This window comes from Eulemur rufifrons, chromosome 16, assembly GCF_041146395.1.
Source record: "Eulemur rufifrons isolate Redbay chromosome 16, OSU_ERuf_1, whole genome shotgun sequence".
Classification (NCBI taxonomy): domain Eukaryota; kingdom Metazoa; phylum Chordata; class Mammalia; order Primates; family Lemuridae; genus Eulemur; species Eulemur rufifrons.
Window position 1 is genome coordinate 3,608,727 of NC_090998.1, and position 21,977 is coordinate 3,630,703.

At 50.3% G+C, this 21,977-nt stretch overlaps 2 protein-coding genes across 3 annotated transcripts; one reads left to right on the forward strand and one right to left on the reverse strand.

Moving 5' to 3' along the window:
• The first annotated feature begins 640 nt into the window (after positions 1-640).
• On the forward strand, positions 641-12,321 carry ITFG2 (integrin alpha FG-GAP repeat containing 2). 2 transcript variants are annotated; one of them, XM_069491849.1, is made up of 12 exons: positions 641-836; positions 5,340-5,435; positions 6,024-6,065; positions 6,238-6,409; positions 7,450-7,589; positions 8,037-8,185; positions 8,563-8,660; positions 8,847-8,900; positions 8,993-9,084; positions 9,873-9,990; positions 11,018-11,191; positions 11,267-12,321. In XM_069491849.1, exons 1-12 carry the CDS (start codon positions 741-743, stop codon positions 11,368-11,370), a joined length of 1,335 nt encoding a protein of 444 aa, XP_069347950.1. In that variant the 5' UTR covers positions 641-740; the 3' UTR covers positions 11,371-12,321. The 2 variants fall into 2 exon arrangements, with proteins under 2 accessions (XP_069347950.1, XP_069347951.1); XM_069491850.1 differs by lacking the exon at positions 641-836 and adding an exon at positions 971-1,112.
• A 1,687-nt stretch (positions 12,322-14,008) lies between these two features.
• Positions 14,009-21,698, reverse strand: NRIP2 (nuclear receptor interacting protein 2; the record flags this gene model as incomplete). The annotated part of the gene is made up of 6 exons (XM_069490412.1): positions 14,009-14,180; positions 14,497-14,549; positions 14,807-14,928; positions 15,227-15,309; positions 16,932-17,081; positions 21,363-21,698. Coding segments are annotated over 6 exons (837 nt in total), but the record flags the coding sequence as incomplete, so codon positions are not given.
• Between the last annotated feature and the right edge of the window lie 279 nt (positions 21,699-21,977).

Here is a 21,977-nt window from a genome sequence, read left to right on the forward strand (position 1 = left end):
CCCATCCAAAAAAAAAAAAAAGGGATAAGAATACAAGCTCACATGGTAGTCATGCTAATTACGTGAAATAATATGTGAAGTGTGCTTTGTAGAAGGTGATTTTCAAACTACTGACCACAAGGCATATACACCATAAAATTTTTTTTTTAACATTATAAGCCAGTATACACATATAAACAATTGAAGCAAGGGTTTCACAAAAACAATACTTCCCTTACTACTCAGAAGCCACTTGGTATTTTCTATTTAATTTTTTTTTTTAATGCTGGTTGCAATTCACATTATTCTCACGACTCCTAATACGTAGTTTAAAAAAAAAAAAAAACACTGTTGGAAACCATACAATTGTCAGTTATTGCGATTATTAATATGACTCTCATGGACAGTCTGAAGGCGAGGAAATCTTCATCGCCAGGGCAACAAAGGAACGGGTCAAGGTTATCAGGTCGAGCCCTAGAGAGCCCTGTTGCCAAGGCTCACGGTCACGTCAGGGTTGGTCAACCCTTGAGCTTCATCCCTCTAGCGAAAAGGACTGGCCCGTGGCGCTGTCAGTCACATCAGTCCTGGGGTAAGCCCGCCTCTAGCCTCGGAAGACCCGCCTCCTCTCTAAGGTTACGCGAGGAAGGTTCAGGCGGTGACGTAACTTTCCGTTTTAGGTGGCCTTCCGCTCCGGTGGCTGTCAGGAGGGGGCTCGGGGAACATTAAGTAGCGTCCCCGATCCCTCGGCCTTTGGAAGAGCCATGAGATCAGTTAGCTACGTGCAGCGCGTGGCACTGGAGTTTAGCGGGAGCCTCTTCCCGCATGCAATCTGCCTCGGGGACGTCGACAACGACAGGGTGAGTGCATGCGCACTAAGAGAGACGCAGGCTCGACCTGCGCAGGGCCGGGCCGGGCCGGAAGCCGCCCGAGCGTGCCGCGTAAGCAGGCGCATGCGCGCTAGCGCTAGTGTGGCAGGCTGGGAGAAAAACTGCAGATGGCTTCAGTGTCTGCTCATCGTCACCGGATTGGTTGGTCTGGTGTCCTGGAAGTATTTTTTTTTTTTTTTTTTTTTTAGCGTTACAGATAGTTGATCCCTCTGTCTAATTCAGTAACTTGTTCACTGTGGGAACCTGGTAAGCTCTAAGCCGCCTTCAGTGGCTTCGCTTCTTAAATCACTTTACGTTTCAAAGACAATATTTTTTTCAGTCGTAAATTGGAAATAATAACACCGCTGTGCCTATGGCTCCGCCTCTCGGAAGACTTCTCTGACCCTTTTTCTACCCTCACAGAATTAGACAGCCTCCGTGCTTAACACAGGCTGAAAACGCACCTCTGCTGCGGGTAAACTTGGCTCGGTGCGCGGTAGTAGGTTGATGTATTTCTCTGACTCGCCTCCCGTCTTGGGGCGCCTCGGGCCGAGGCCACACTCGACCCCACCATCCCTGTCTTAACAATGTAAGGTTTCTACAGTGCCTGCTCCATAGTAGATATCTGGCAACTTTAAAGTGCTACACCTTTGTTGAATTACAAAAACAATGTCCACCAACCTTTTCTTTCCTTAGAAGTCGTTCCTTTTCTCGTTGTTTAAATAAGTTAATGCAGATCAACGAGGTAAAACAATGCCTGGCACACACTTAATGCTCAGTAACTGTTAGCATTGTAGTTGTTAGTGTTTGCTTCCATTTTTAGAATCTTTATTGAACTGCTCGTTATGTGCCCAGGACTCTTGCTACATTCTGGGAATTAAAAAATGGTCAGGTGGGTGATAGTCACAAGAATGACAAAATATAATGAGGCGCGTTGATTAAAATATGTAGAGGATTCTCTGGTGGACCATTAAAGGAGATGGTGTCAAATGCTCTTTTTTCCAGACTTTATCTTTCATTCATTATCCATTTCCTAATTTTTAATGCAAAGCACTGTATTGCTCTCCTCGCCTCTGCACTATTTCTCTACTCTGCCTCCCTACTTTTCATCCTCTCCTCCTGGACTGTTCTGTGCTCTTTTCCCCCCACAAAATATAAGGACTAAAGCATCCTCATTTCCCACTCTCCCTAATGCTGTGATGGAGAGGTATTTTATGAGGCCTCTTTTGGGTCTACCTCCTCTAGGGAGGTAAGAGTTATTCTCATAAATTTGTATTATGCTTTCTGGGCTTTCATATTTCTTCATATGCCAAGCAGTACAATTTTATTAGAAAACCAAGGAGGCATTTTTTTGTTTGTTTTTGAGACAGAGTCTCACTCTGTTGCCCAGGCTAGAGTGAGTGCCGTGGCATCAGCCTAGCTCACAGCAACCTCAAACTCCTGAGCTCAAGCGATCCTCCTGTCTCAGCCTCCCAAGTAGCTGGGACTACAGGCATGCACCACCATGCCCGGCTAATTTTTTCTATATATATTTTTAGCTGTCCATATAATTTCTTTCTATTTTTAGTAGAGATGGGGTCTCACTCTTGCTCAGGCTGGTCTCGAACTCCTGAGCTCAAACGATCCGCCCACCTCGGCCTCCCAGAGTGCTAGGATTACAGGCGTGAGCCACCGCGCCCGGCCACAAGGAGGCATTTTTAAACAGTAAATTAACAAAGTGACTTTAGATGTACATTATTTTCTATTTTATGTGATTGCCCTCTTCAATTAAAAGAGAAAAATACAGCTGGGTGTGGTGGCTCATCTCTGTAATCCTAGCACTTTGGGAGGTTAAGGCAGGAGGATCGTTTGAGTCCGGAAATTTAGATCAGCCTGGGCAACATACGAGACGACATCTCTACAAAAAAATTAAAAATTGGCCAGGTGGGTGGCACGTCCCTGTAGTCCCAGCTACTAGAGAGGCTGAGGCAGGAGGATGCTTGAGCCCAGGAGTTTGAAGTTTTAGTGAGCTATGATGATGCCACTGTACTCTAGCCCAGACAGGAAAGTGAGCGATGTCTCCAAAAAAAAGAGAAAATACTTTTTTTCATAGCTTTATAGACTAGCTTTTTTGAATTTGTACTTCTCTAAGTGAATTGCACAGTTACACACCCAGTTCTGCAATATTAGGTATATTATACTACTTTTTTTTTTCACCTAAGTTGTAAGCTCCATTATTTTAAATTCCATAAAGATTGGAATTTTTTTAATCTGTTTTTTCACTGCTATATTCCCAATACTTAGTACAGTGCCTGGCACATAGCAAGCACTCAATAAATGGTTTTTGAATAAATGAGGACTATTATAAAAAGCAAATGTGTTTCAAAGCTTTGCCTGTTATTAGTAAATATAATTGAAGATGGGCAAGTAAGTGTGATAGTTGGTGAGTGATCAGGTGTGGTACACTTGGCCCACATGAGCATGGGTAGGAATTTTGTTAGTAGTTCCCTAGGCCAACATTTGGAGATTTGGGAACAGGAAAAACACTGATTTCAGCCTAATAAACCCTTGGCTTAAAGTTCTTTGAAACCGATTTATTAAGATTTCCCATTAAGAGAAGAAGTTAGAAATAAGTTCAGCTGAACTAAGCACAAGAGGAAAAAAAAAAACCCAAAATGAAGCTAGAAATAAGACATATACGCTCTAGGACTGCCTACTGAGACCTGGCTGCACCTGGGAAGAGAAAGCCTGTGGAAGGCTGAAGCAGATCATGGAAACATCTCGCCTCCTTTCTCCTGTAGCATTTCTCACTGATGGTGTACTCTTCAGCTGGGGTTCTTTAGTGTCGCCGAATGACTTCCACAGGCCAAGGCCATGCTCAGCCACAGACAGTTAGAACTGGTAGCAAGCAAATGGGCTGCCCTGGAAATGTCCTCCAGGAGGCCTGCTGCCACCTTACCTTCCGCCTGGCTGTGCCGATCTACCTGCTCACTGTACTTATACACTGTTTTATGGCTTTATTCCTGTGTCTGTGCACCTGTTAAAGTGTGAGGTTCTTCTCAGCAGGGAGCCTGTGGCATTTATCTTTATACTAACTGATTGTCCAGTTTTACCTGAAAACTCCTGGGCTGGCTGGACATTCTCTTTCATTCTGACTTTTGTTTCTTAGAAAAATCTTTTTTGTTATTTGTTCATTAACCAAACATTTATCTTGGGCCTACTATGTACTATGGCATTCATTGAATGAATGTATTAAAAAAAAATTGAATTGAATGAAAGATGCTAAGTTCCCCAGCCTTGGAGGAGTTTAACTAGAAGCTAAAAAATCAGCTGGTATTAGTCCTATATGCCAATTACCGCCCTAAATGCTTTCCTCCGTCAGCTTGATTTTTACAACCACCTTCTGAGGCAGATGCTCTCATCATTCTCATTTTATAGATGAAAAAATTTAGGCAGAGAGAGCTGAATTCAAATCCAGGCAGTTGCATTCTGAACCTCTACACCATGCAGCCTCTCCCCTGGGTGTCTGCAGAGTTCTTTCGGGTGCCACAATTGAAACGTCAGGTGTAGAGGGTTTGATGTGAATAAACTTGTTCTATGCTTCTATAATCTAATATTCTCACCAGAAACTCCCCTATTAAAAAAGAAATCAAAGATTCAAATAAATCATTATTAATAAATCCCAATTTGTTTCTGATGTTTCTTTACTATTGATCTGTTATCTGTTTCCTTTAGAATTAAATCTCTTGAGAGTCTAATATTAGTTCAGTCTATTTGGGGGGGCAGGAAGGGGAGGTGCCTGGCTGTACCTCCAAGAGGAAATCAGGAAGCTGTTTGCAGAAATAGGGTTTGAAGCCACCTGGTTATCATCTTTGGCCCCTGAAAAGAGTAGCTGCCCAAACACAAATGGTGGAGAAAGGGCTCTATGCAGGGAGCATCCCTCCTGAGACGCTAGCCACCGCCTGGGGGCACTAGAGGCCCGGAGTGTGGGGCAACCCCTTCTCAGGCCCTACCATTCCCTGTGTGTTCCCATGTGCACCCACATGCACACGACATCCAAAGTCCTGGCTAGAGGAAGGAGGGCCCCCAGAGCTGGCATCGTCTTTTTATTTGGACCCTAATTAAATACAAAGTCTGAAGTTAAAGTCTCCAAAAGTCCACTGTCTTGGGCTGTTTTCAAAACATGTCCATTTGTAATGATCAAATTAGCAGAGCTGAAGTCAGGCGTGTGGGGCACAGAACCGCTCAGGTGTCACTTTCCTGAGATGTGTCATAGATTCTGTGTAGCCCCCATCCCTCCAACCTCTCCTGCCTCCGATGCACACACCCACCCCTAAATGGACATAAACAACTTCTGAGAAACTATGGCTATGTTGATCTCAAAAAATTTTTAATCAAGTTGGTGAAGATACAAGCTGAGGTCTTGTGATTTTTCCAGGTTAGGCCAAGTAGAGAAGAGCTGGCAGTGGTTCAGCAGGACCCCATCTTAATACTCTCTTCTCTCTTTGTTTGAAGTTAAATGAACTCGTGGTGGGAGACACCAGCGGGAAGCTGTCTGTGTATAAGAATGATGACAGCCGGCCATGGCTTACCTGTTCCTGCCAGGGAATGGTCAGTACTCACCTCCCCGGGCCTTGAGGGAAGAAGTCCCTTCTGTCCAGGTTCTGCCAAGGGTGAGCCCCAAACAGGAGCTCACTAGTGTGTCCTGACTCCCCAGCTACGCAACCAGCCACTGCTTCCTGGCTAATTTGATTTGGGGAGGGCAGCCCCCAGGCAGTACTCCATCTGCCTCCCCACATACACGTACACAAGCCTGGGTGTTTTCTCTGTTGTAAAATGCTCCTTGGTACTACTTATGGAAGTTGCCTGTGCTTGTCTGATCTTACAAAATATAGTCTTAAACGGGCGCAATAATTTGAATAAGCCTAGAAATATGATAGTCTATCTATATTAGATATTGGGGTTTTGTTTTGTTTTAAGCTCAAATTGTCTTAACTGCCCTGGGGCTTCATATTGCTGTCTGGGTAAACTGAACCTATAGCACAGTAATCAAATTAATAAAGATCATCAATGCAGGTCACATGCACAAGTTTTCAGTGAATGATGGTAATTAGAAAACCCACCCCTTGTCATGTTGCAGGGATCAGGGAGTACCAGTCTTCCTTGGTGTCTGCCTGAGCCTCACTTTCTCTGTTACAGCTGACTTGCGTTGGGGTTGGAGATTTATGTAATAAAGGAAAGGTAAGAACTCTAGGGGACCTTGGGACTTCGGTAGAACTCCGAGGCCTTACCGTGGTCCCCACCTCCACGTGGAAGTCATTTGAGGGTTAAAGGCTTCAGCCCTGACCTCTGTGATGTAATTATCAAGATTATACCCAAACCTCCCTCCCCAGTCCACCTCTGTCTCTCCCAGAACCTGTTGGTGGCAGTGAGTGCTGAAGGCTGGTTTCACTTGTTTGACCTGACACCTGCCAAGGTCCTGGATGCTTCTGGACACCATGAGACACTAATGGGAGAGGAGCAGCGTCCAGTCTTCAAGCAGCACATCCCTGCCAACACCAAGGTCATGCTGATCAGCGACATCGGTGGGCATGGCTACCTTTGCAGGCGACCGGGATAGTCGGAGTCAGCAGGCACTAGGGCACATCCCGAGGGTTGGGGTGAGAGGGAGAGCTCACGTGCACTTGTGCACTTGTCATGTATTTCACGTAGAGTTACCAAGCTCCCATCATAAGCCAGGCATCACTCTAGGGACTGGGATTGCTATAGTGAATAAAACAGACAAGGCCGGGCGCGGTGGCTCACGCCTGTAATCCTAGCACTCTGGGAGGCCGAGGCGGGTGGATCGCTCAAGGTCAGGAGTTCGAGACCAGCCTGAGCAAGAGCGAGACCCCGTCTCTACTAAAAATAGAAAGAAATTATATGGACAGCTAAAAATATATATAGAAAAAATTAGCCGGGCATGGTGGTGCATGCCTGTAGTCCCAGCTACTTGGGAGGCTGAGACAGGAGGATCCCTTGAGCCCAGGAGTTTGAGGTTGCTGTGAGCTAGGCTGACGTCATGGCACTCACTCTAGCCTGGGCAACAGAGTGAGACTCTGTCTCAAAAAAAAAAAAAAAAAAAAAACAGACAAAAATCGCTGCCCTTGGACCTTACTAAGAAGAGAAACGAAAGAAACAATATCAATTTCCAAGAAAATTAAATAGTATGTCAGAAGGTAATAAGTGCTGTGGAGAAAATAAATCATGGAAAAGACTAGAGAGTGCTGAGGCAGAGGTAGTAATTTCAAATGGAGTTGTCAGGGAAGTCCTTGCTGAGCAGGTGCTATTTGGTAAAAAAGGGAAGGTGGCAAGAGGATGAGCAAGGCAGATAGGGAGCTTGCAGGTGGCGGGAGGTATACAAGATGACTCAGCACAGTTGAGTTGCATGTCTGAGGGCAGAGGGCAGATGGAAGCCGCGGAATAGGTGAACGGTGGCATGTTCCATGCGCAAGGAGAGGCAGGGGCAGGTAGCTGACTCAGGCTGTGTGAGGTGAGTAGAGCATAGCACGTCGGGCATGAAGCTACATTGGCTAGAAAGTGTCAATGTGCGACTCCACAGCCGTCTCATTCTCTGTGCCCACAGATGGAGATGGGTTTTGCGAGCTGGTGGTGGGCTACACGGACCGTGTGGTGCGCGCTTTCCGCTGGGAGGAGCTAGGTGAGGGCCCTGAACACCTGACAGGGCAGCTGGTGTCCCTGAAGAAATGGATGCTGGAGGGTCAGGTGAGAGGCTGAGTGTGGGGTCCCAGGCGCCCAGGGAGCTGGGAGGAAGGCTTCCTGGAGGAGCCTGTGGGAGAACAGTCATGGGACGGGGCCAGGGTGGCAGGGAGGGAAAGTCACCTTGTTGAGAGAGATCCGAAGAGATCATTTCCAACCAGGGTCTTAGGAAATTGCTAGCAACAGGCAAAAAGGACGGACACTGGGCTAAGAATGAGGAGTGTGAAGGTGGGTGTGGACCTGGACCCTAGCTGGGCATGCACAGGGGAAAGCAGATGGTCGTGTGGAGAGGACGGCGCCAGCCAGGAGCTCTGAGAGCTCGAGAATGCTGCTGCTACCCTTGAAGCCTGGAGGGCTGTTCCCAGAACCCCTGCCCCACCTCTCCCCTGTTCTCTGCAGGGTCCTACTTCCTTGCCTCTCCATCCCCCTTTAAGCCCCGGTTTCCTGGTGCAGGTGGACAGTCTCTCGGTGACTCCAGGGCCTCTGGGTGTTCCTGAACTGATGGTATCTCAGCCAGGCTGTGCTTATGCAATTCTGCTGTGTACCTGGAACAAAGACACTAAGTCCCCTCCTTCCTCTGAGGAGGCCACAGAGGGCAGTAGGTAAGGACGTACAGGCCTCTAGGGTTACCTGGAAGCAAGATGGGCTCCCAGGTGGCACATGGTAGTGAGGTGGGTCTGCAGTTGACAGACTGCTGCATCTAGATCCCAGCCCAAGCACCTCTGCCCCATTAAAGAATATTATTCTGGGACCCAGGGATTCCTGGCCTTTAACCTTACAGCACCTGAAAGGTTCTGAGATTCCAGCCTGGCAGCCCCATCCCTCTCTGTTCTATTTGCCCATGAGCCAGAGGGGGTCAGCAGTAGGTTCCAAGCTGATTCAAATCCTGAAAGCTCTTGCAGGGACAGCAGCCACAAAGAGCCTGGAGAACTCAGCTCACTGGGCCTCAAGCTTGGCCCACCTACCCTCTTGCCCACAGGGAGACCCCAGCTGCCCGAGATGTGGTGCTGCACCAGACATCTGGCCGTATCCACAACAAGAATGTCTCCACTCACCTGATTGGCAACATCAAACAAGGTGAAGGTGGGGTGGGAATGAGGGAGGGAGCTGGGGGGCACCATCAGCTCTGGGGGAGAGGAGAGCCAGGCCCTTCCCTCATGTCTGTCCCACCCTTCCCACCCTGCTGTTGGCTACCCCTCTTCCCATCACTCTGATCTTGCCCTGCCCTTCACATTCTCTCTGGGCCTTCCATCCTACCCACAGGCCACGGCCCTGAGAGTGGTGGCTCTGGCCTCTTTGCCCTGTGCACCCTGGATGGTGAGTAATGCTGGGATCGCGTGGGGGGTTTTATGCCCATGGGGTCTGCTTGGGCCTGTGCCGCCCAGCCCCAGCCTGCGTCTGCCCTGCAGGGACACTGAAGCTTATGGAGGAGGCAGACAAGCTGCTGTGGTCAGTGCAAGTGGATCACCAGCTTTTTGCCCTGGAGAAATTAGATGTCACGGTGAGTGGAAAACCTGGTAGACCAGAGCATTCTTGCCTTCTTCGCATGACGAGATGAGATTTAAAATAATCAGGCCATTCTTTATCTTACGTCTCTTTAGAGATGCAGAATAAGAGGAAACAAATTCAGATGGTCTAAATCCATCTGACATGAATTTGTTTCCTCTTTACTTTGCAGTATGTAACACTATACTGTGCCGATGGAAAATCTATCATTTCTATACCTTTTGGTAGAACTAACAGCCCCAAAGAAAAACGCATTACTATTAGAGTCTAAAAGTGAGTTACTAGTCCCAACTCCAGATGTATATTTCAAAGTTTTTCCTTTTCCATATGTAAAAAAGAGAACGATGCGCCTGTTTAATCGCACTGTGCCCCATGAATCAGCAGGTGGGCGCCACACTTTCTATTGCCACAATGCATGCTTGATGCTTTAGGAGAAGCGGCATGAGGTTTTGAAGGCAGGTAGAACCGGCTGGGTTTGAGTCCTTACTCTGCTGCCTCCTGGCTGAGGGTCCTTGGGTGAATGACTTTATGTCTGTACACTGGATGAAATTGGGAATGATAATGCCAACTCCCTGGGGTCGTTGTGAGCATTATGCACAGTGCCTCATTTGACAGCCCCCTTTCGTGCCTACCACGTGGGGAAAGTTCTTCCCCAGCTCGCAGTTTGTCAGTCAGAGTCAAGTACATAGCTCCTTTATATCCATCCAGCTTCTGTCATCAAATCTCCGTCCACAGCAACTCCTTGCCACTCCTACAGCCTTGTCTCTGGCCTTTCTTTTTCAGGGCAATGGGCACGAGGAGGTAGTTGCCTGTGCCTGGGATGGACAGACGTATATTATCGATCACAACCGCACTGTTGTCCGCTTCCAGGTGGATGAAAATATCCGTGCCTTTTGTGCAGGTGGGACCCCTGCCCCAGGCCCCCTCTCCCACACGCTTAAGTTGGATAAGTGTGTTAGCATGTTAGATAAATGTTTGCCTCTCCGTTCCACTCGACAGATCCCCAGTACAAGTCTTCATGAACTCATGGGTTCTCTTTCTTTTGAGGGTGATGGGTGGGTGCTACATTGCCATCTTGACAGTTATAAATAAGAAATAAGAGCAGTGAGTTCTCCATCTCTGAATATTTTAAAGGATAGAATGAGGTCTTCTCATCTATGTCTGGGATGTGTGAAGACATCAGGAAGTTGTTTTCCATCTGAGCATGCCAGAACTCTCTGAAGAAAATTCTCCCGGAGCATTTTCATTAGTTCTAAATCAGGGACCTTGGAAGGCAGCACAGACTCCTTAGGTGACTAGGGGATGTGTTTGGTTACTAAAAATGAGAAGAACCGAGTGGTGCTCTGGAGTGCACACTCCGGTGACCTGAAAGGTTAATCTACATCCTTGGAAGAAGAGAGCGACACCTCGGAGAACCTTACTTTCCGATCACCCGTGTTACTGTCCCCCGTGGACTAGCAAGTCTGTCCCTCATTACTTCAGGGATATCACCAAGATGGAAAAATCAACAAATATCACCATTTTGGATGCTGTTCTGCCTAGTTTTTTTTTGCCATTTTTAAAAAAATTTCAGCGTATTATGGGGGTACAAATGTTTAGGTTACATATATTGCCTTTGCCCCACCCAAGTCAGAGCTTCAAGCGTGTCCATCCCCCAGGCGGTGTGCACCGCACCCACTAGGTGTGTCTATACCCATCCCCTCCTCCCTGCCTGGTTTTTGTTTCTGTGCTTTTTGCATATCTGGAATGGGACAGATATTTTCACATCTTACGTATTTTACTGGGTTCCCAACAAAGGAAGAAATAGAAAGAGGGCCTGTGGTTCTTTGACGGCAGTTGGGGGATCAAAAGTGCTGACTCTGAGGTCTGTGTCTTGCTCTCTGATTGCTCACAACTGGAACTGGAACTTCTTGGCCTTTGTCCTCTAGGCCTCTATGCCTGCAAAGAGGGCCGCAACAGCCCCTGCCTCGTGTACGTCACGTTCAACCAGAAGATCTACGTGTACTGGGAGGTGCGGCTGGAGCGGATGGAGTCCACCAACCTGCTGAAACTGCTGGAGGCTGAGCCGGAGTACCGCAGCCTGCTGCAGGAGCTGGGCGTGGGTGAGTACCAGGAAAGCCAGGGCCTGGGTGCCCAGGAGACCCGCAACCTCTTACCCGCCCTTTTCTGCCCTGCAGATCCTGAGGACCTCCCTGCAACCCGTGCCCTACTTCACCAAACCCTCTACCGCCCGGCCCAGCCAGCACAGCGCGCCCCCTCAAGCCTCCAGGATCCCACCTAGCTGCACCTGCCCTCACCTCTGGTGAAGCACCCCTCTGAGCCCCGCCCCGCCTCAAAGGTGTCCCTGGTATTGGCAGGATAGGGAATATATAGTGTAGAGGGGCAGGATTTCACTCTGGGCATGAAAGATGGTGGCAACCCTAAGGTGACTGCAAACTATAGATTCCGCAGTCTTTTTGGTGAAAAAAGAGACAAATTGGAGGGGCAAGGGCAATATACGTAACCTAAACTTTTGTACCCCCGTAATATGCTGAAATAAAAAAAAAAAGAGAGAGAGAGACAACTTGACTCTCTGTCCATTTCCTCATAGAGCTTACCTAGCACATCAGCAGGGTCATGGGACCCTGGCCTTGTTCCAAATCATCTGGAATGTGCCACCTCCTCCCCCAAGCTCCCTACTCTCACTGTGTAGAAAAACAGAGACTTGCTTGTGAGGAGGGAGCTCAAATCTTTTGCATGGCCCCAGCGCTACGGAAAGCAGGCTTCGGGCCCAGGGGAGCAGTGGCGGTAAGAGCTCCAGCCCACCCTCAGTTCTGTCTGTCCTGGCACAACTCGAAGCTGTTTACATTGGTGATCATTGCAGGAATGGCAAACTGTTTGTTTTGAGGGGTCTTTCAGGATATTTGACAGTCTGGTCTGTCTTACGTTCCTAGCAACGCTGAGATGATTTTCCTCCATTACTGAAGCAGCTGGGGCAGAGTTTTGTCATGTTGCTGTGTTCTTCACGTATCCTGCAGCTTCACAGGCCTTGCTCCCATTCCCCCACCCCAAACGAATTATTGTCTGTGAGACAGTAGACATTTAAAATCGGATGCAGGTTCAGAATTACATCTTGGGCCATTTATGTTCCATCTGCTCGTGGTTCTCTGTGCTCTAAATCAGTGTTTTGCAAATTGTAGGTTGCAATCCTTTGGTGGGTTGTGGCTGGCGTTTTTGAAAGAAGTAGGATAGAATAAAGTAAAATAGAAAATAACGAAGTCCATGTCTCACAGTGTAGGTATTATTTTGTTATAATTGTGTGCATGTGTGTGTGCCGAGTGTACTATAAAGTGTATTTCCCACTGCGAGCTGTGGGCACAGGAGTTTGAAGGCCATTGTCCCAATTATACTGACCCCAGTCAGATGAGTCCACCTAGGGAGGGGCTCACGTTCCCGTTTCCTCTCTGTATGGGAATAAGGGCAGAGATATCAGTCAGCTCCTGATGGGCAGGGAGGAAGACTAGAGACGAGTGCCAGCATGGAGAAATAAGGGTTTATTCCAATGGCGAAGCAGCTGAGTGGAGGGCCGGCCACGGGGCCTGGGGTCTGCAGTCAGAGAAGCAGCAGGAGGCAGACGGGGAGAAGGGCACAGTGAGACCCAGGCAAGCGGAGCTTGTGGAGCAAGGCAGTGAGAGACAGGGAATGAACCCTTTGGGATTTGAGACCAGGTGCCATGACACGTGATGAGTGAGCCCCTCCCTTTCCTTGTGCGAGCAGGGGAGTCTGCTGAGGAAAGGTAAGGCCAGGTGTGACAGGGCAGCATCCTGCTTCTTCTCTAATCCAGTCTACCCCAGGCTCAAGATTCTGTTCCCAGCCCAAGGGCCCTAGTTCCCTGGTTCAGGTCAGTTACACCATTGTCTTTCTCTACCCCAACTCAGACCAGCCAGCAAGACACTCGGGGGTCTGGCTTCTTAAGGTTTGGATTCTTCTCGAAGTCAAAAGAGCCTCAGTCTTCTTGCTTTGGCTCAGAGCCTGGCAGAGGGATGGAAAGCCACTGATTCCAGGACCAGGCAAGCTTAAGCCCAGGAGACTAGAGATATGGGGCAGGAAGAAAGCTTAATGAGGTGGCTAGTTGTAGAAATAAGAAAGAATACTGGATAGGTTAAGTTCAAGTGCTGACAAGCCCACATCCTTTCCACCACGCAGCGGTGGTTCTCTACAGGGCTCTTCCACACACTGCTCCAAAGGTCAGGGGTGCAGTGGGTACAAAAAGCGAGTGGAGAAGGATTAATACCTGGAGTCAGTATCAGAGGTATAGCCAAGGTTTCACACAGGGTAATCAAACAAAAGCTGGCATCAGGCATTTGCAACCTCCAAAACGGTAACTAATAAAGGCTGTCAGCCTTCTGAGCGGGACATTCCCGCACTAGCTCACCGTCTCTGCTGTATTGAATTATTCTGTTTAATGTTACATTCCCCTGCTGTGAGCAGACATGCACAGAATCAGAGAGGTGGCACCAGAAGGGGCAGGGACCTGGCTGGTGAGGTGTGGCAGTCTAGTTGCGAGATATGATGGACCCCAGAAGGTGAGGAGAGATGTGGGGTGCAGGCAGTTGAGTAGAGTTTGGGGGGGCAGGTGAGAATAGCAGTCGGTGCAGCTTTTGGCTCAGGCAGGTTCCTGCCATGCTGAGGGCCAAGAGGGTACCCCATTTTGCTTAGGACAGTTTCTGCAGTCCTGGTCTGACTGTGCTCCCCTTGGGAGGAGAATGAGAACAGGGGCACCAGCACCCTGGAAGCAGGGGCCCTCTGTGAAAACTCCCAGGGACAGGACAGCTGCTTAGAAGCAGAAGAGTGTGGCCAGCTGAGGGAAATGGGGTGGGACGGGGTGGGGGTGGGGTCAGGGTGGTAATAAAAGGGACAGATACAGTAGTCCCCAGGCACCTGGCTCTAGCAGCCCCTTCCCCACGCGGCTCTTTCCCTAAGGCACGGTCTTTCCCTGGGGACTGACTGGGGCAGTGGTCACTGGCCAGGCTCTTGGTAGGAAGGCAGGAAGGGCAGCTCCGAGCACGGGGCCCTCAGCCGCAGCACTCCACGTTCCAGGTCGATGCAGCACTGTGGGGTGTGGGGCAGGTAACATGAGGTCACCTCAGCAGGTCGCCTGTCTCCCTGCCCACTCTTTTTTGTCACCCCCACTAACCACAGCTTCCACCTGCTCTTTGCTCCGCCCCCATTCCCATTTACCTGGACCCCGGGGGTGGGGGACTCGGTTCTCTGGATTTTTCTCTTACAGGTAACTAAGGAACCTCTAAGGAAGCCAAGAGACTTGCACATCTCCAAGTCTCTCAGAACCTGGTCCGTGCTTCCACACCTGCGCCTTCTCCCTCTTTTCCCAGCACTTTGGGTCAGGCCCCGAGTGTGGGTGCCTTACCTTGAGAGAGAGCAGGGTCTGCAGCCCCAGACAGAATTCAGGACTCTCAACATCTGCAGGAACCATTGCAAACAGAAGAGGCTGAAGGTGCCCAGTGATCACTGCTGCCCTCCTCTCAGCCCTCACCCCTTCTCTGCCCCCACATCCCCCATGGCCCAGCTCTGAGGATGTTGGCACAGAGCTGGGGATAACCAGAGCGTCTCTAGGGCACCTTGTGCTGGCAAGGGCTGAAAGTCTCCGCCTCTGCCCCACCCAGAAGAGAAAGGTAGAAGAGGTGAGAAGCTGGGCCATGGAGGAGGGGGGGACTTACCCACCACCTGCGCCGAGCATGCCACGGTCTCCTGCCCCAGCTGTAGCTCCAGCCGCTCCACCTGGGTTGGGGGCTCAGGTGCCAGGTCCCCAGCTGGGACTTCTAGGACCCTCTTCCCTAACCTGTGGTTGGGAAGCAAGGGTTATGGCCACCGGTGCCCCCACCAGCTCACCCAGTCCCATTAATCAGCTAATGTCCCAGTCTACTGTACTTTGGGTTCTCCTCCAATGCCTCCACGGGGCTCAGTCCTTATCTTCTCTGCCAGAGTCTCCTAGCTGCTCTTTTCTTAAATTACAGCTTTATTGAAATATATACCCTAAAATTCACTCTTTTAGAGTGTCCAATCGGTGGGTTTTAGTATATTCACAGAGTTGTGCACCCCTCCCCCACCCCATCCACATGTTTGGGCCACACTCTTACCCCAGGCGGCTGAGGCAGCCCGCGGAGATCTGATTGTGCTGGGTGCCTGTGTCCACGGCCACTCTGAGCAGCTGGTCCCCGCACTGAGGAAGAGGGATCGTGGTGGATCAGTGAGTGCCCAGGAGGAGGGACTGGGGTTGGGTCCTTCAACTTTCCCAGCCCTTCGATGGTTCCCTTCTAGGTATGAGTGGAGGAGATAAACCGAGTCTTTGCTTGTTTGTTTCCTTGTTCTTCATAAAGTGAAGTAAACTGGGTCTTTTTTTTTTTTTTTTAGACAGAGTCTCGCTTTATTGCCCGGGCTAGAGTGCCGTGGCGTCAGCCTAGCTCACAGCAACCTCAAACTCCTGGGCTCAAGCAATCCTCCTGCCTCAGCCTCCCGAGTAGCTGGGACTACAGGCATGCACCACCATGCCCGGCTAACTTTTTCTATATATATTTTTAGTTGTCCATATAATTTCTTTCTATTTTTAGTAGAGACGGGGTCTCGCTCTTGCTCAGGCTGGTCTCGAACTCCTGAGCTCAAATGATCCACCCACCTCGGCCTCCCAGAGTGCTAGGACTACAGGCATGAGCCATCGTGCCCGGCCTTAAACTGGGTCTTTAAAACTGATGTTTGTACAACTCTTACGAGTGAGGCAAAATTGACTCTCAGATAAAGGAATCAAACAAGGAAGTGGAACTATATATGGTGAGTCCATAAGTTTGGGAAAGATCTGGCCAGGAATGGAGATGCTTGTGTAGAGGAATCCTTGGGAGGCTGGGGCCTCCTGGCTAGAGAACTCCAGGTTGGGAATAGAGGAGGGATGAGAACACTGGGATCCCTTGTTGGGAAACTCAGACGTGAGTAACCAAGAGGTCCACCGCTGGAAACCAAGGAAGACAAGTTCACTTTCTTTGGGATATATAGGAGCATTTTGGTGTACACGTGAAGATACACACACTCCCCAAGTTTTCTCATTCCAAACATTTACTGGATACCTACTGTGCATGAGATATATTACTGGAAGGCACATCAATGAATGCCGTTCTTTAGGAGTCTAAAGGAGGTAAGATGTTACTACTATATGGTAGAAAGTTTTACGGTCTATAAGAAGATGTGAGCAAAGCGCCAAGAGGTTGAGAGGGAGGAAAGGCTGTTTCTGACTGGGGAAATCAAAAAAGGTTTCAAGGAGGAGGTAACATCTGAGCTGGGCCTTAAAAGATTATAGAAGAATGTGGATGTAGAATGATTGGAAAGCAAGAAGAGAGCCATCCAGACAGAAGAAATACTGAGCAAAGATGGCAGCAGAGGACCAGTGGGCATTTACTGGTAATGGTTCAGTAGGGACTGGCTAGTTAAATGGCTCCAGAGATGACAAGGCTGTCACCTTGGCACACATAAGCTTATTCCAGGAGAGTTGCATTATCCATACATGCACATGCTATTTGTGTATGTAGAGCACACTGAAGAGTATTTAGCTATTCACATTTAAATATTATATTTTGATCAAGGAAAGTGGGTAGAGTAATGATGGTGACAGATGGAATTACACAGATGGAAGATGGGATGAGGCAGGAAGGAAAGAAGATAGAGGTCCCCATGTTTAGGTCCAGGCTATGGGGACGGTGCCTTTTCTCCTTCCTCCCTCCTTTACCAGTCAGGACAGGAAGGAGCCAGCTGCAGGCAGGGTTGTTGAAGAAAGTTGCTGCCTAGGAGTCCTCTTACCTTGCAGTTGACCAGAAGAGCTGGGATCTCTGCCCTGCTGGTCTTCCTGCTCTCCTGGCCATGAGTCAGGGCCTGCACCAGGGGAGACTCCCCCTGAAGCCGACTCTGGTTTCCCTCCACCAGGCGTCTCTGGATCACGCTGTGTGGCTGCTGGCTCCATCACAAAACATGAAGGCAGGCAGGTCTAAACCCAAGTATCCAGGCCACTCGGTCCCCACCTTAGCTATCCCAGGATGCCCTCCCCAGCCCCACCCCAGACCTGAGTCTCAGTGAGAAAGTGGCAGAAGCTTAGCCAAGGATCCCAGCAGTCAGATAATTAAAGCAATCAGCCCCAATATCAGATCATGCCATTTTTCTGGGACTCCAATAGATTGCTCAGCAATAAAGAAAGGGGAGGGGCTCACACCTATAATCCTTGCACTCTGGGAGGCTGAGGTGGGAGGATCGCTTGAGCTCAGGAGTTTGAGACCAGCCTGAGCAGGCAAGAGCGAGACCCTGTCTCTACTAAAAATAGAAAAAATTAGCCAGGCATGGTGGTGCACACCTGTAGTCCCAGCTACTCAGGAGGCTGAGGCAGGACGATTGCTTGAGCCCAGGAGTTTGAGGTTGCTGTGAGCTAGGCTGATGCCACTGCACTCCAGCCTGGGCAACAGAGTGAGTCTCTGTCTCAAAAAAGAAAGAAGGAAAGAAAGAAATGGGAAGAGGAGAACAATCCATTCTATGTTAGACTGACCTATTGGCTGAACAGATATTTTTTTTTTTTTTTTTTTTTTTTTTTGAGACAGAGTCTCACTCTGTTGCCCAGGCTAGAGTGAGTGCCGTGGCGTCAGCCTAGCTCACAGCAACCTCAAACTCCTGGGCTCAAGCGATCCTCCTGTCTCAGCCTCCCGAGTAGCTGGGACTACAGGCATGCACCACCATGCCCGGCTAATTTTTTCTGTATATATTTTTAGCTGTCCATATAATTTCTTTCTATTTTTAGTAGAGATGGGGTCTCGCTCTTGCTCAGGCTGGTCTCGAACTCCTGAGCTCAAACGATCCGCCCACCTCGGCCTCCCAGAGAGCTAGGATTACAGGCGTGAGCCACCGCGCCCGGCCTTTAAGAACTAGTATTATGGTTGGGGGAAATTTTATCTCAAACCTATAATACTTTTTTTTTACTACGAGCCTTTTTTTTTTCTTCCCCTCTGACCTCATCCTTCAATGAGCTGCAGATCCCAAGGTTGACGGTATGAAAAGAAGCAAGAAAGTCTTCAGAAGTAGGGTGCTAGGAGTCATCCTTGACCTCTCCTTCATCCACAACCACCCCACCCTGTCCAGTCACTTCCCAGATTCTGCCAGTTTTGCCTCCTGTCTTTATGGAGTTCATCCCTCCTTTCTGTTACTGCCTGTACCCCAGCCTCCCTGCAGCTTCCTGGATCACTGGAACACCCTCCTAAGTTCTTCAGAACCTGCCTCCAGGCCTGTTGTTTTCCAAATACACCTGCTTGAAGCCTCAGACTAGCTTATCTAAAACCTTTGCTACTCGAAAGGGTGGTCCTCAGATCAGCAGCTTTAATATCACTTCGAAACCTGTTAAAAATGCAGAGTCTCAGACCTACTGAATCAGAAGTTTCATTCTGACAAGATCCCCAGGTAGTTTGAGTGCACATTAAAGTTTGAGAAGCACCAAAGTAAAACAAACTAACCGTGTTACTTCCCTGTTTTAAATGCATCAAGGACCCCCCCCCCCCAATTGCTTATAGGACAGAGCCCAAACTTTTGAAGATGGCCCATGGCCCAGGTGACCCAGCCGCTGCCTCCTGTCCCTCCACATTGGCCCCAGCAACACCACGCCTACCAGGCTGATTTTTGCCTATGTGCCTTTGCGCTGTCCCCACTCCTTCTGCAACTCTTCTCAAGGCCAGCTGGATGGCTGGCTTAACACGCTTCATTAGGGAGAGAGGTTTTTATTTTAAGTTTGGGATTCCATGTGCATCCTGTAATTAGTGCAGGATTTACCTCTTCCAGCCTCCTGTCTCGGACCTCTTCATGCTCCTCCCCCACACACCGGGCTGGGAGCTCTTCTAGTATCTCCCCTGGCCATGCTTCTCACAAATTTTGTTTTGTTTTGTTTTGTTTTGCTTTTGTTATTAGAGACACAGTCTCCTTCTGTCGCCTAGGCTGAAGTACAGTGGTGCAATCAAACTCCTGGGCTCAAGCGATTCTCCTGCCTCAGCCTTCCAAGTAGCCGGGACTACAGGCCTGCGCCACTGCACCTTGCTAATTCTTTGTAGAGACAGGGTTTTGATATGTTGCTGTGGCTGGTCTCAAACTCCTGGTTCTCCTACCTTGACCCCCTAAAGTGCTAGGATTACACGCGTGAGCTACCGGCCTGGCCTGTCACAAATGTTATTTGTGGATTTCACTCCTCCATCAGCCCGGAGAGCCCCTGAGGTCTGTATCTCATTCATCTCTACATCCCAGAGCATGGCTCAACATATAGTCGGCACTCAATAAATGTCCGCTGTGGAATGACTGTGTGTTCCAGGCTCCACCTGCCCTCCCTCCCTGGGAGCCTGGGATTATTTTTAGACCCTTGGCTCAATGAGGCCCTTGAGGTTGCTCGGCAGCAAGGCAGGAGACTGGCGCTGGGAAAGAGCAGAGCCCTGGGACTGGCCAGAAAGAAGGGCTCTGCAGTTCCCATCTCCTTCCACCTTTCCCACGGGGGATATGGGCTTCAGGGCTCTGCCACTGTCGTGCAGTTTGCTCCAGAGCTATCCTGGGGAAGGAGACAATGGGGTTCTCCCTAACAGTTGTATCTTTGCTCCGGAAGCCACAGTACAGGCCAGAGATCCACACGGGAGATCCCGAGGTAGAGGGGAGAGGTGGGAAGCCCAGGTCTTTCTCATCAGAAGGCTAGGCCTGCTGCTCTGGGAGGGCAGTGTTTATAGAGGATCTTCTGGGCCACACAGGCACAGGATGGTCCCCAGCAGATGTAGAGGCCACTGGGTTCTAGCCACTGGAGCCAAAGAACCTGCTTCCCTGTTCCGTCCCTGTTTGTCAGCATGCTTGCTGTGTCTGCAAGGAGGAACGAGCCCCTGGCAGTTCCCTGAACTGAAGTCCTCAGACCACTCACTTTTCCCCTTTGGGGGCTGCTGGGATGTGGCTTAGGGATTGCCCAGCCTCTTGGCTGGATTCCTAGAGGGGAAACCCAGGCTGGGCGGAGTCTGGAAAGGTAGGGCTAGGTCGGGAGAGGCAATGAGGGGCTGCCTTGGCCCTCAGGTTCCCGGGGCAGAAGCAGCTGCTGGGGTGGCCTCAGGCCAGCAGACGTGCCTCATACCTCTCAGGGCGCCCTGCCGAGTACCTCCTCTTAGAGCCTCCGACTAGAAGAGGAGCGAGGGACCAGGGTGCTCCCAAGCCCTTCTACAAAGGCCTTCCTCTCTTCTCCGGCTCAGAGGCCCGATGTAATTCCATATTCTCTGAATCCTGCAGAGCTTACTTCATCTCTCAGGCTACATGGAATACTAGCTGGAGGGATAACAATGGCATTTAGATGGTGCTATCTGTGAGCCAGGCACTGTTCTAAGTGCTTTGTATGTATTAGCTCGTGTAAACTCTCCTGACAACCCTACAAGGTAGATACTCTTAATTTTATCCTCAGTTAACAGATGAAGAAACTGAGGCACAGAGACATAAAATAACTTGCCCAAGTTAGCAAGTGGCGGAGCCAGGACCTCATCCCAAGCCAAGTGGTTCCAAAGGCCCTGCTCTTAACCACTGCCTCTCAGAGGGGACGAAGGCCTATATATGCAGGTATGCCCTGGCCCACCCAGCTCTGGAGGCAAAGCTGCTGCCCAGTGGGGGGAAGGAAAGGAGCCTGGCAGGGCCATTCCGCCCAGGAAGGAGGGCAGGCACACTCAAGGAGATGGGGGGCGCGGAGAGAGCCATGTGGAGCCCTGATGCCCTGAAAAGAATGGAGACCCTCGATGCTTTGACTCTGAGGGGAAGGGCGAATGCATGAACAGGCCTGGTGTGAGGGAATCAGAGAGAGCAGGGAAGTCACAACCCGAACTGGCCAGGCCCTCCCGGTCTTAATCGACTGCTCCAGAGGGTCCCTGGGTCCCCGTAAGCCCCTATGCCTACGCAGCATAGCTCCTCACCACCCCCAGGCCGTGGGCTATCAGGGGAAAAGGTGGGGGAAGCTGAGCAGTGAGAATAGGGTCCCTCAGAGCTACCAAGCCATGGGGACATCCCCAGTGAGGCGCCTGACAATGGCCAGGGTTAAGCCCCTCAAGTTGGCAGGACCATCTCCCCCATCCCAGCAAGGGAGGGGGATCCCAAGGCTGAGGGTCCGCACTCCATGGCCCTCCCTCCCTGACCTCAGGATTTGGGAAGTGGAGGAAAAAGGCAGGGACTTCCCGGGGTTGACAGGGGAGAGGGCGGCCTCACCAAGTCCTTGGAGGTGCCGAGCCTCTTGAGGCTGTCCAGCGGGAGCAGGTCGGCCGAGTCCTTGTGCAGGAACTGGGTGGCCTGTTTGAGCCGGCGCTGCTGGCTCAGGTGGGCTCCGTCCCGAAGCTCTGCCTGCTGTCCCCTCCTCCTGGTGTCTCCCTCATCTCTCCTGGCCTCCTGCCTCGTGCTCATGGCCCCTGCAGGGATGAGTGGGCTGGGGGCTTTTGGGGGGGCTTCCCCTGCGTCCCCTCTGCTTCTTCCTGCCAGCCTCCGGTCAGGGCTGCAGCTCCCCTTCTGACGGGAGGGTCTCGGTGGGAGGAAAAGAGGAAAGAAGTAAATAAATAAGGTGCGGGAGCAGCCGCGTCAGGCGACAATTTCCCGAGGTTGCGGTAGAGGGAGTGAGGCTCCAGCTGGAAAAACCCAGCCCCAGAGCGGAGGGAGGGCAGGGAGGGCTTGCAGCTGCCAGGCTTGCGGCCGCGGCTCCAGTTCTGGGGTCCTGGTCAGAGCGGGCGGTGAAAGGGGTGTGTGTGCGTGTGTGTGTGTGTGTGTGTGTGTGTGTACGTGCGCGCGGGTGGGAGTGACAGTGCTGTAAACTGTCAGGGTGCCGTGCCAGGT

What these genes read in the sequence shown, in the direction of transcription:
- ITFG2 (XM_069491849.1), top strand. Translation starts at nt 741, where the DNA reads ATGAGATCAGTTAGCTACGTGCAGCGCGTGGCACTGGAGTTTAGCGGG. An exon ending in ATTTATGTAATAAAGGAAAG is followed by an intron (nt 6,066 to 6,237) that starts GTAAGAACTCTA and finishes TGTCTCTCCCAG; the next exon opens with AACCTGTTGGTGGCAGTGAG. An exon ending in GAGGCCACAGAGGGCAGTAG is followed by an intron (nt 8,186 to 8,562) that starts GTAAGGACGTAC and finishes TCTTGCCCACAG; the next exon opens with GGAGACCCCAGCTGCCCGAG.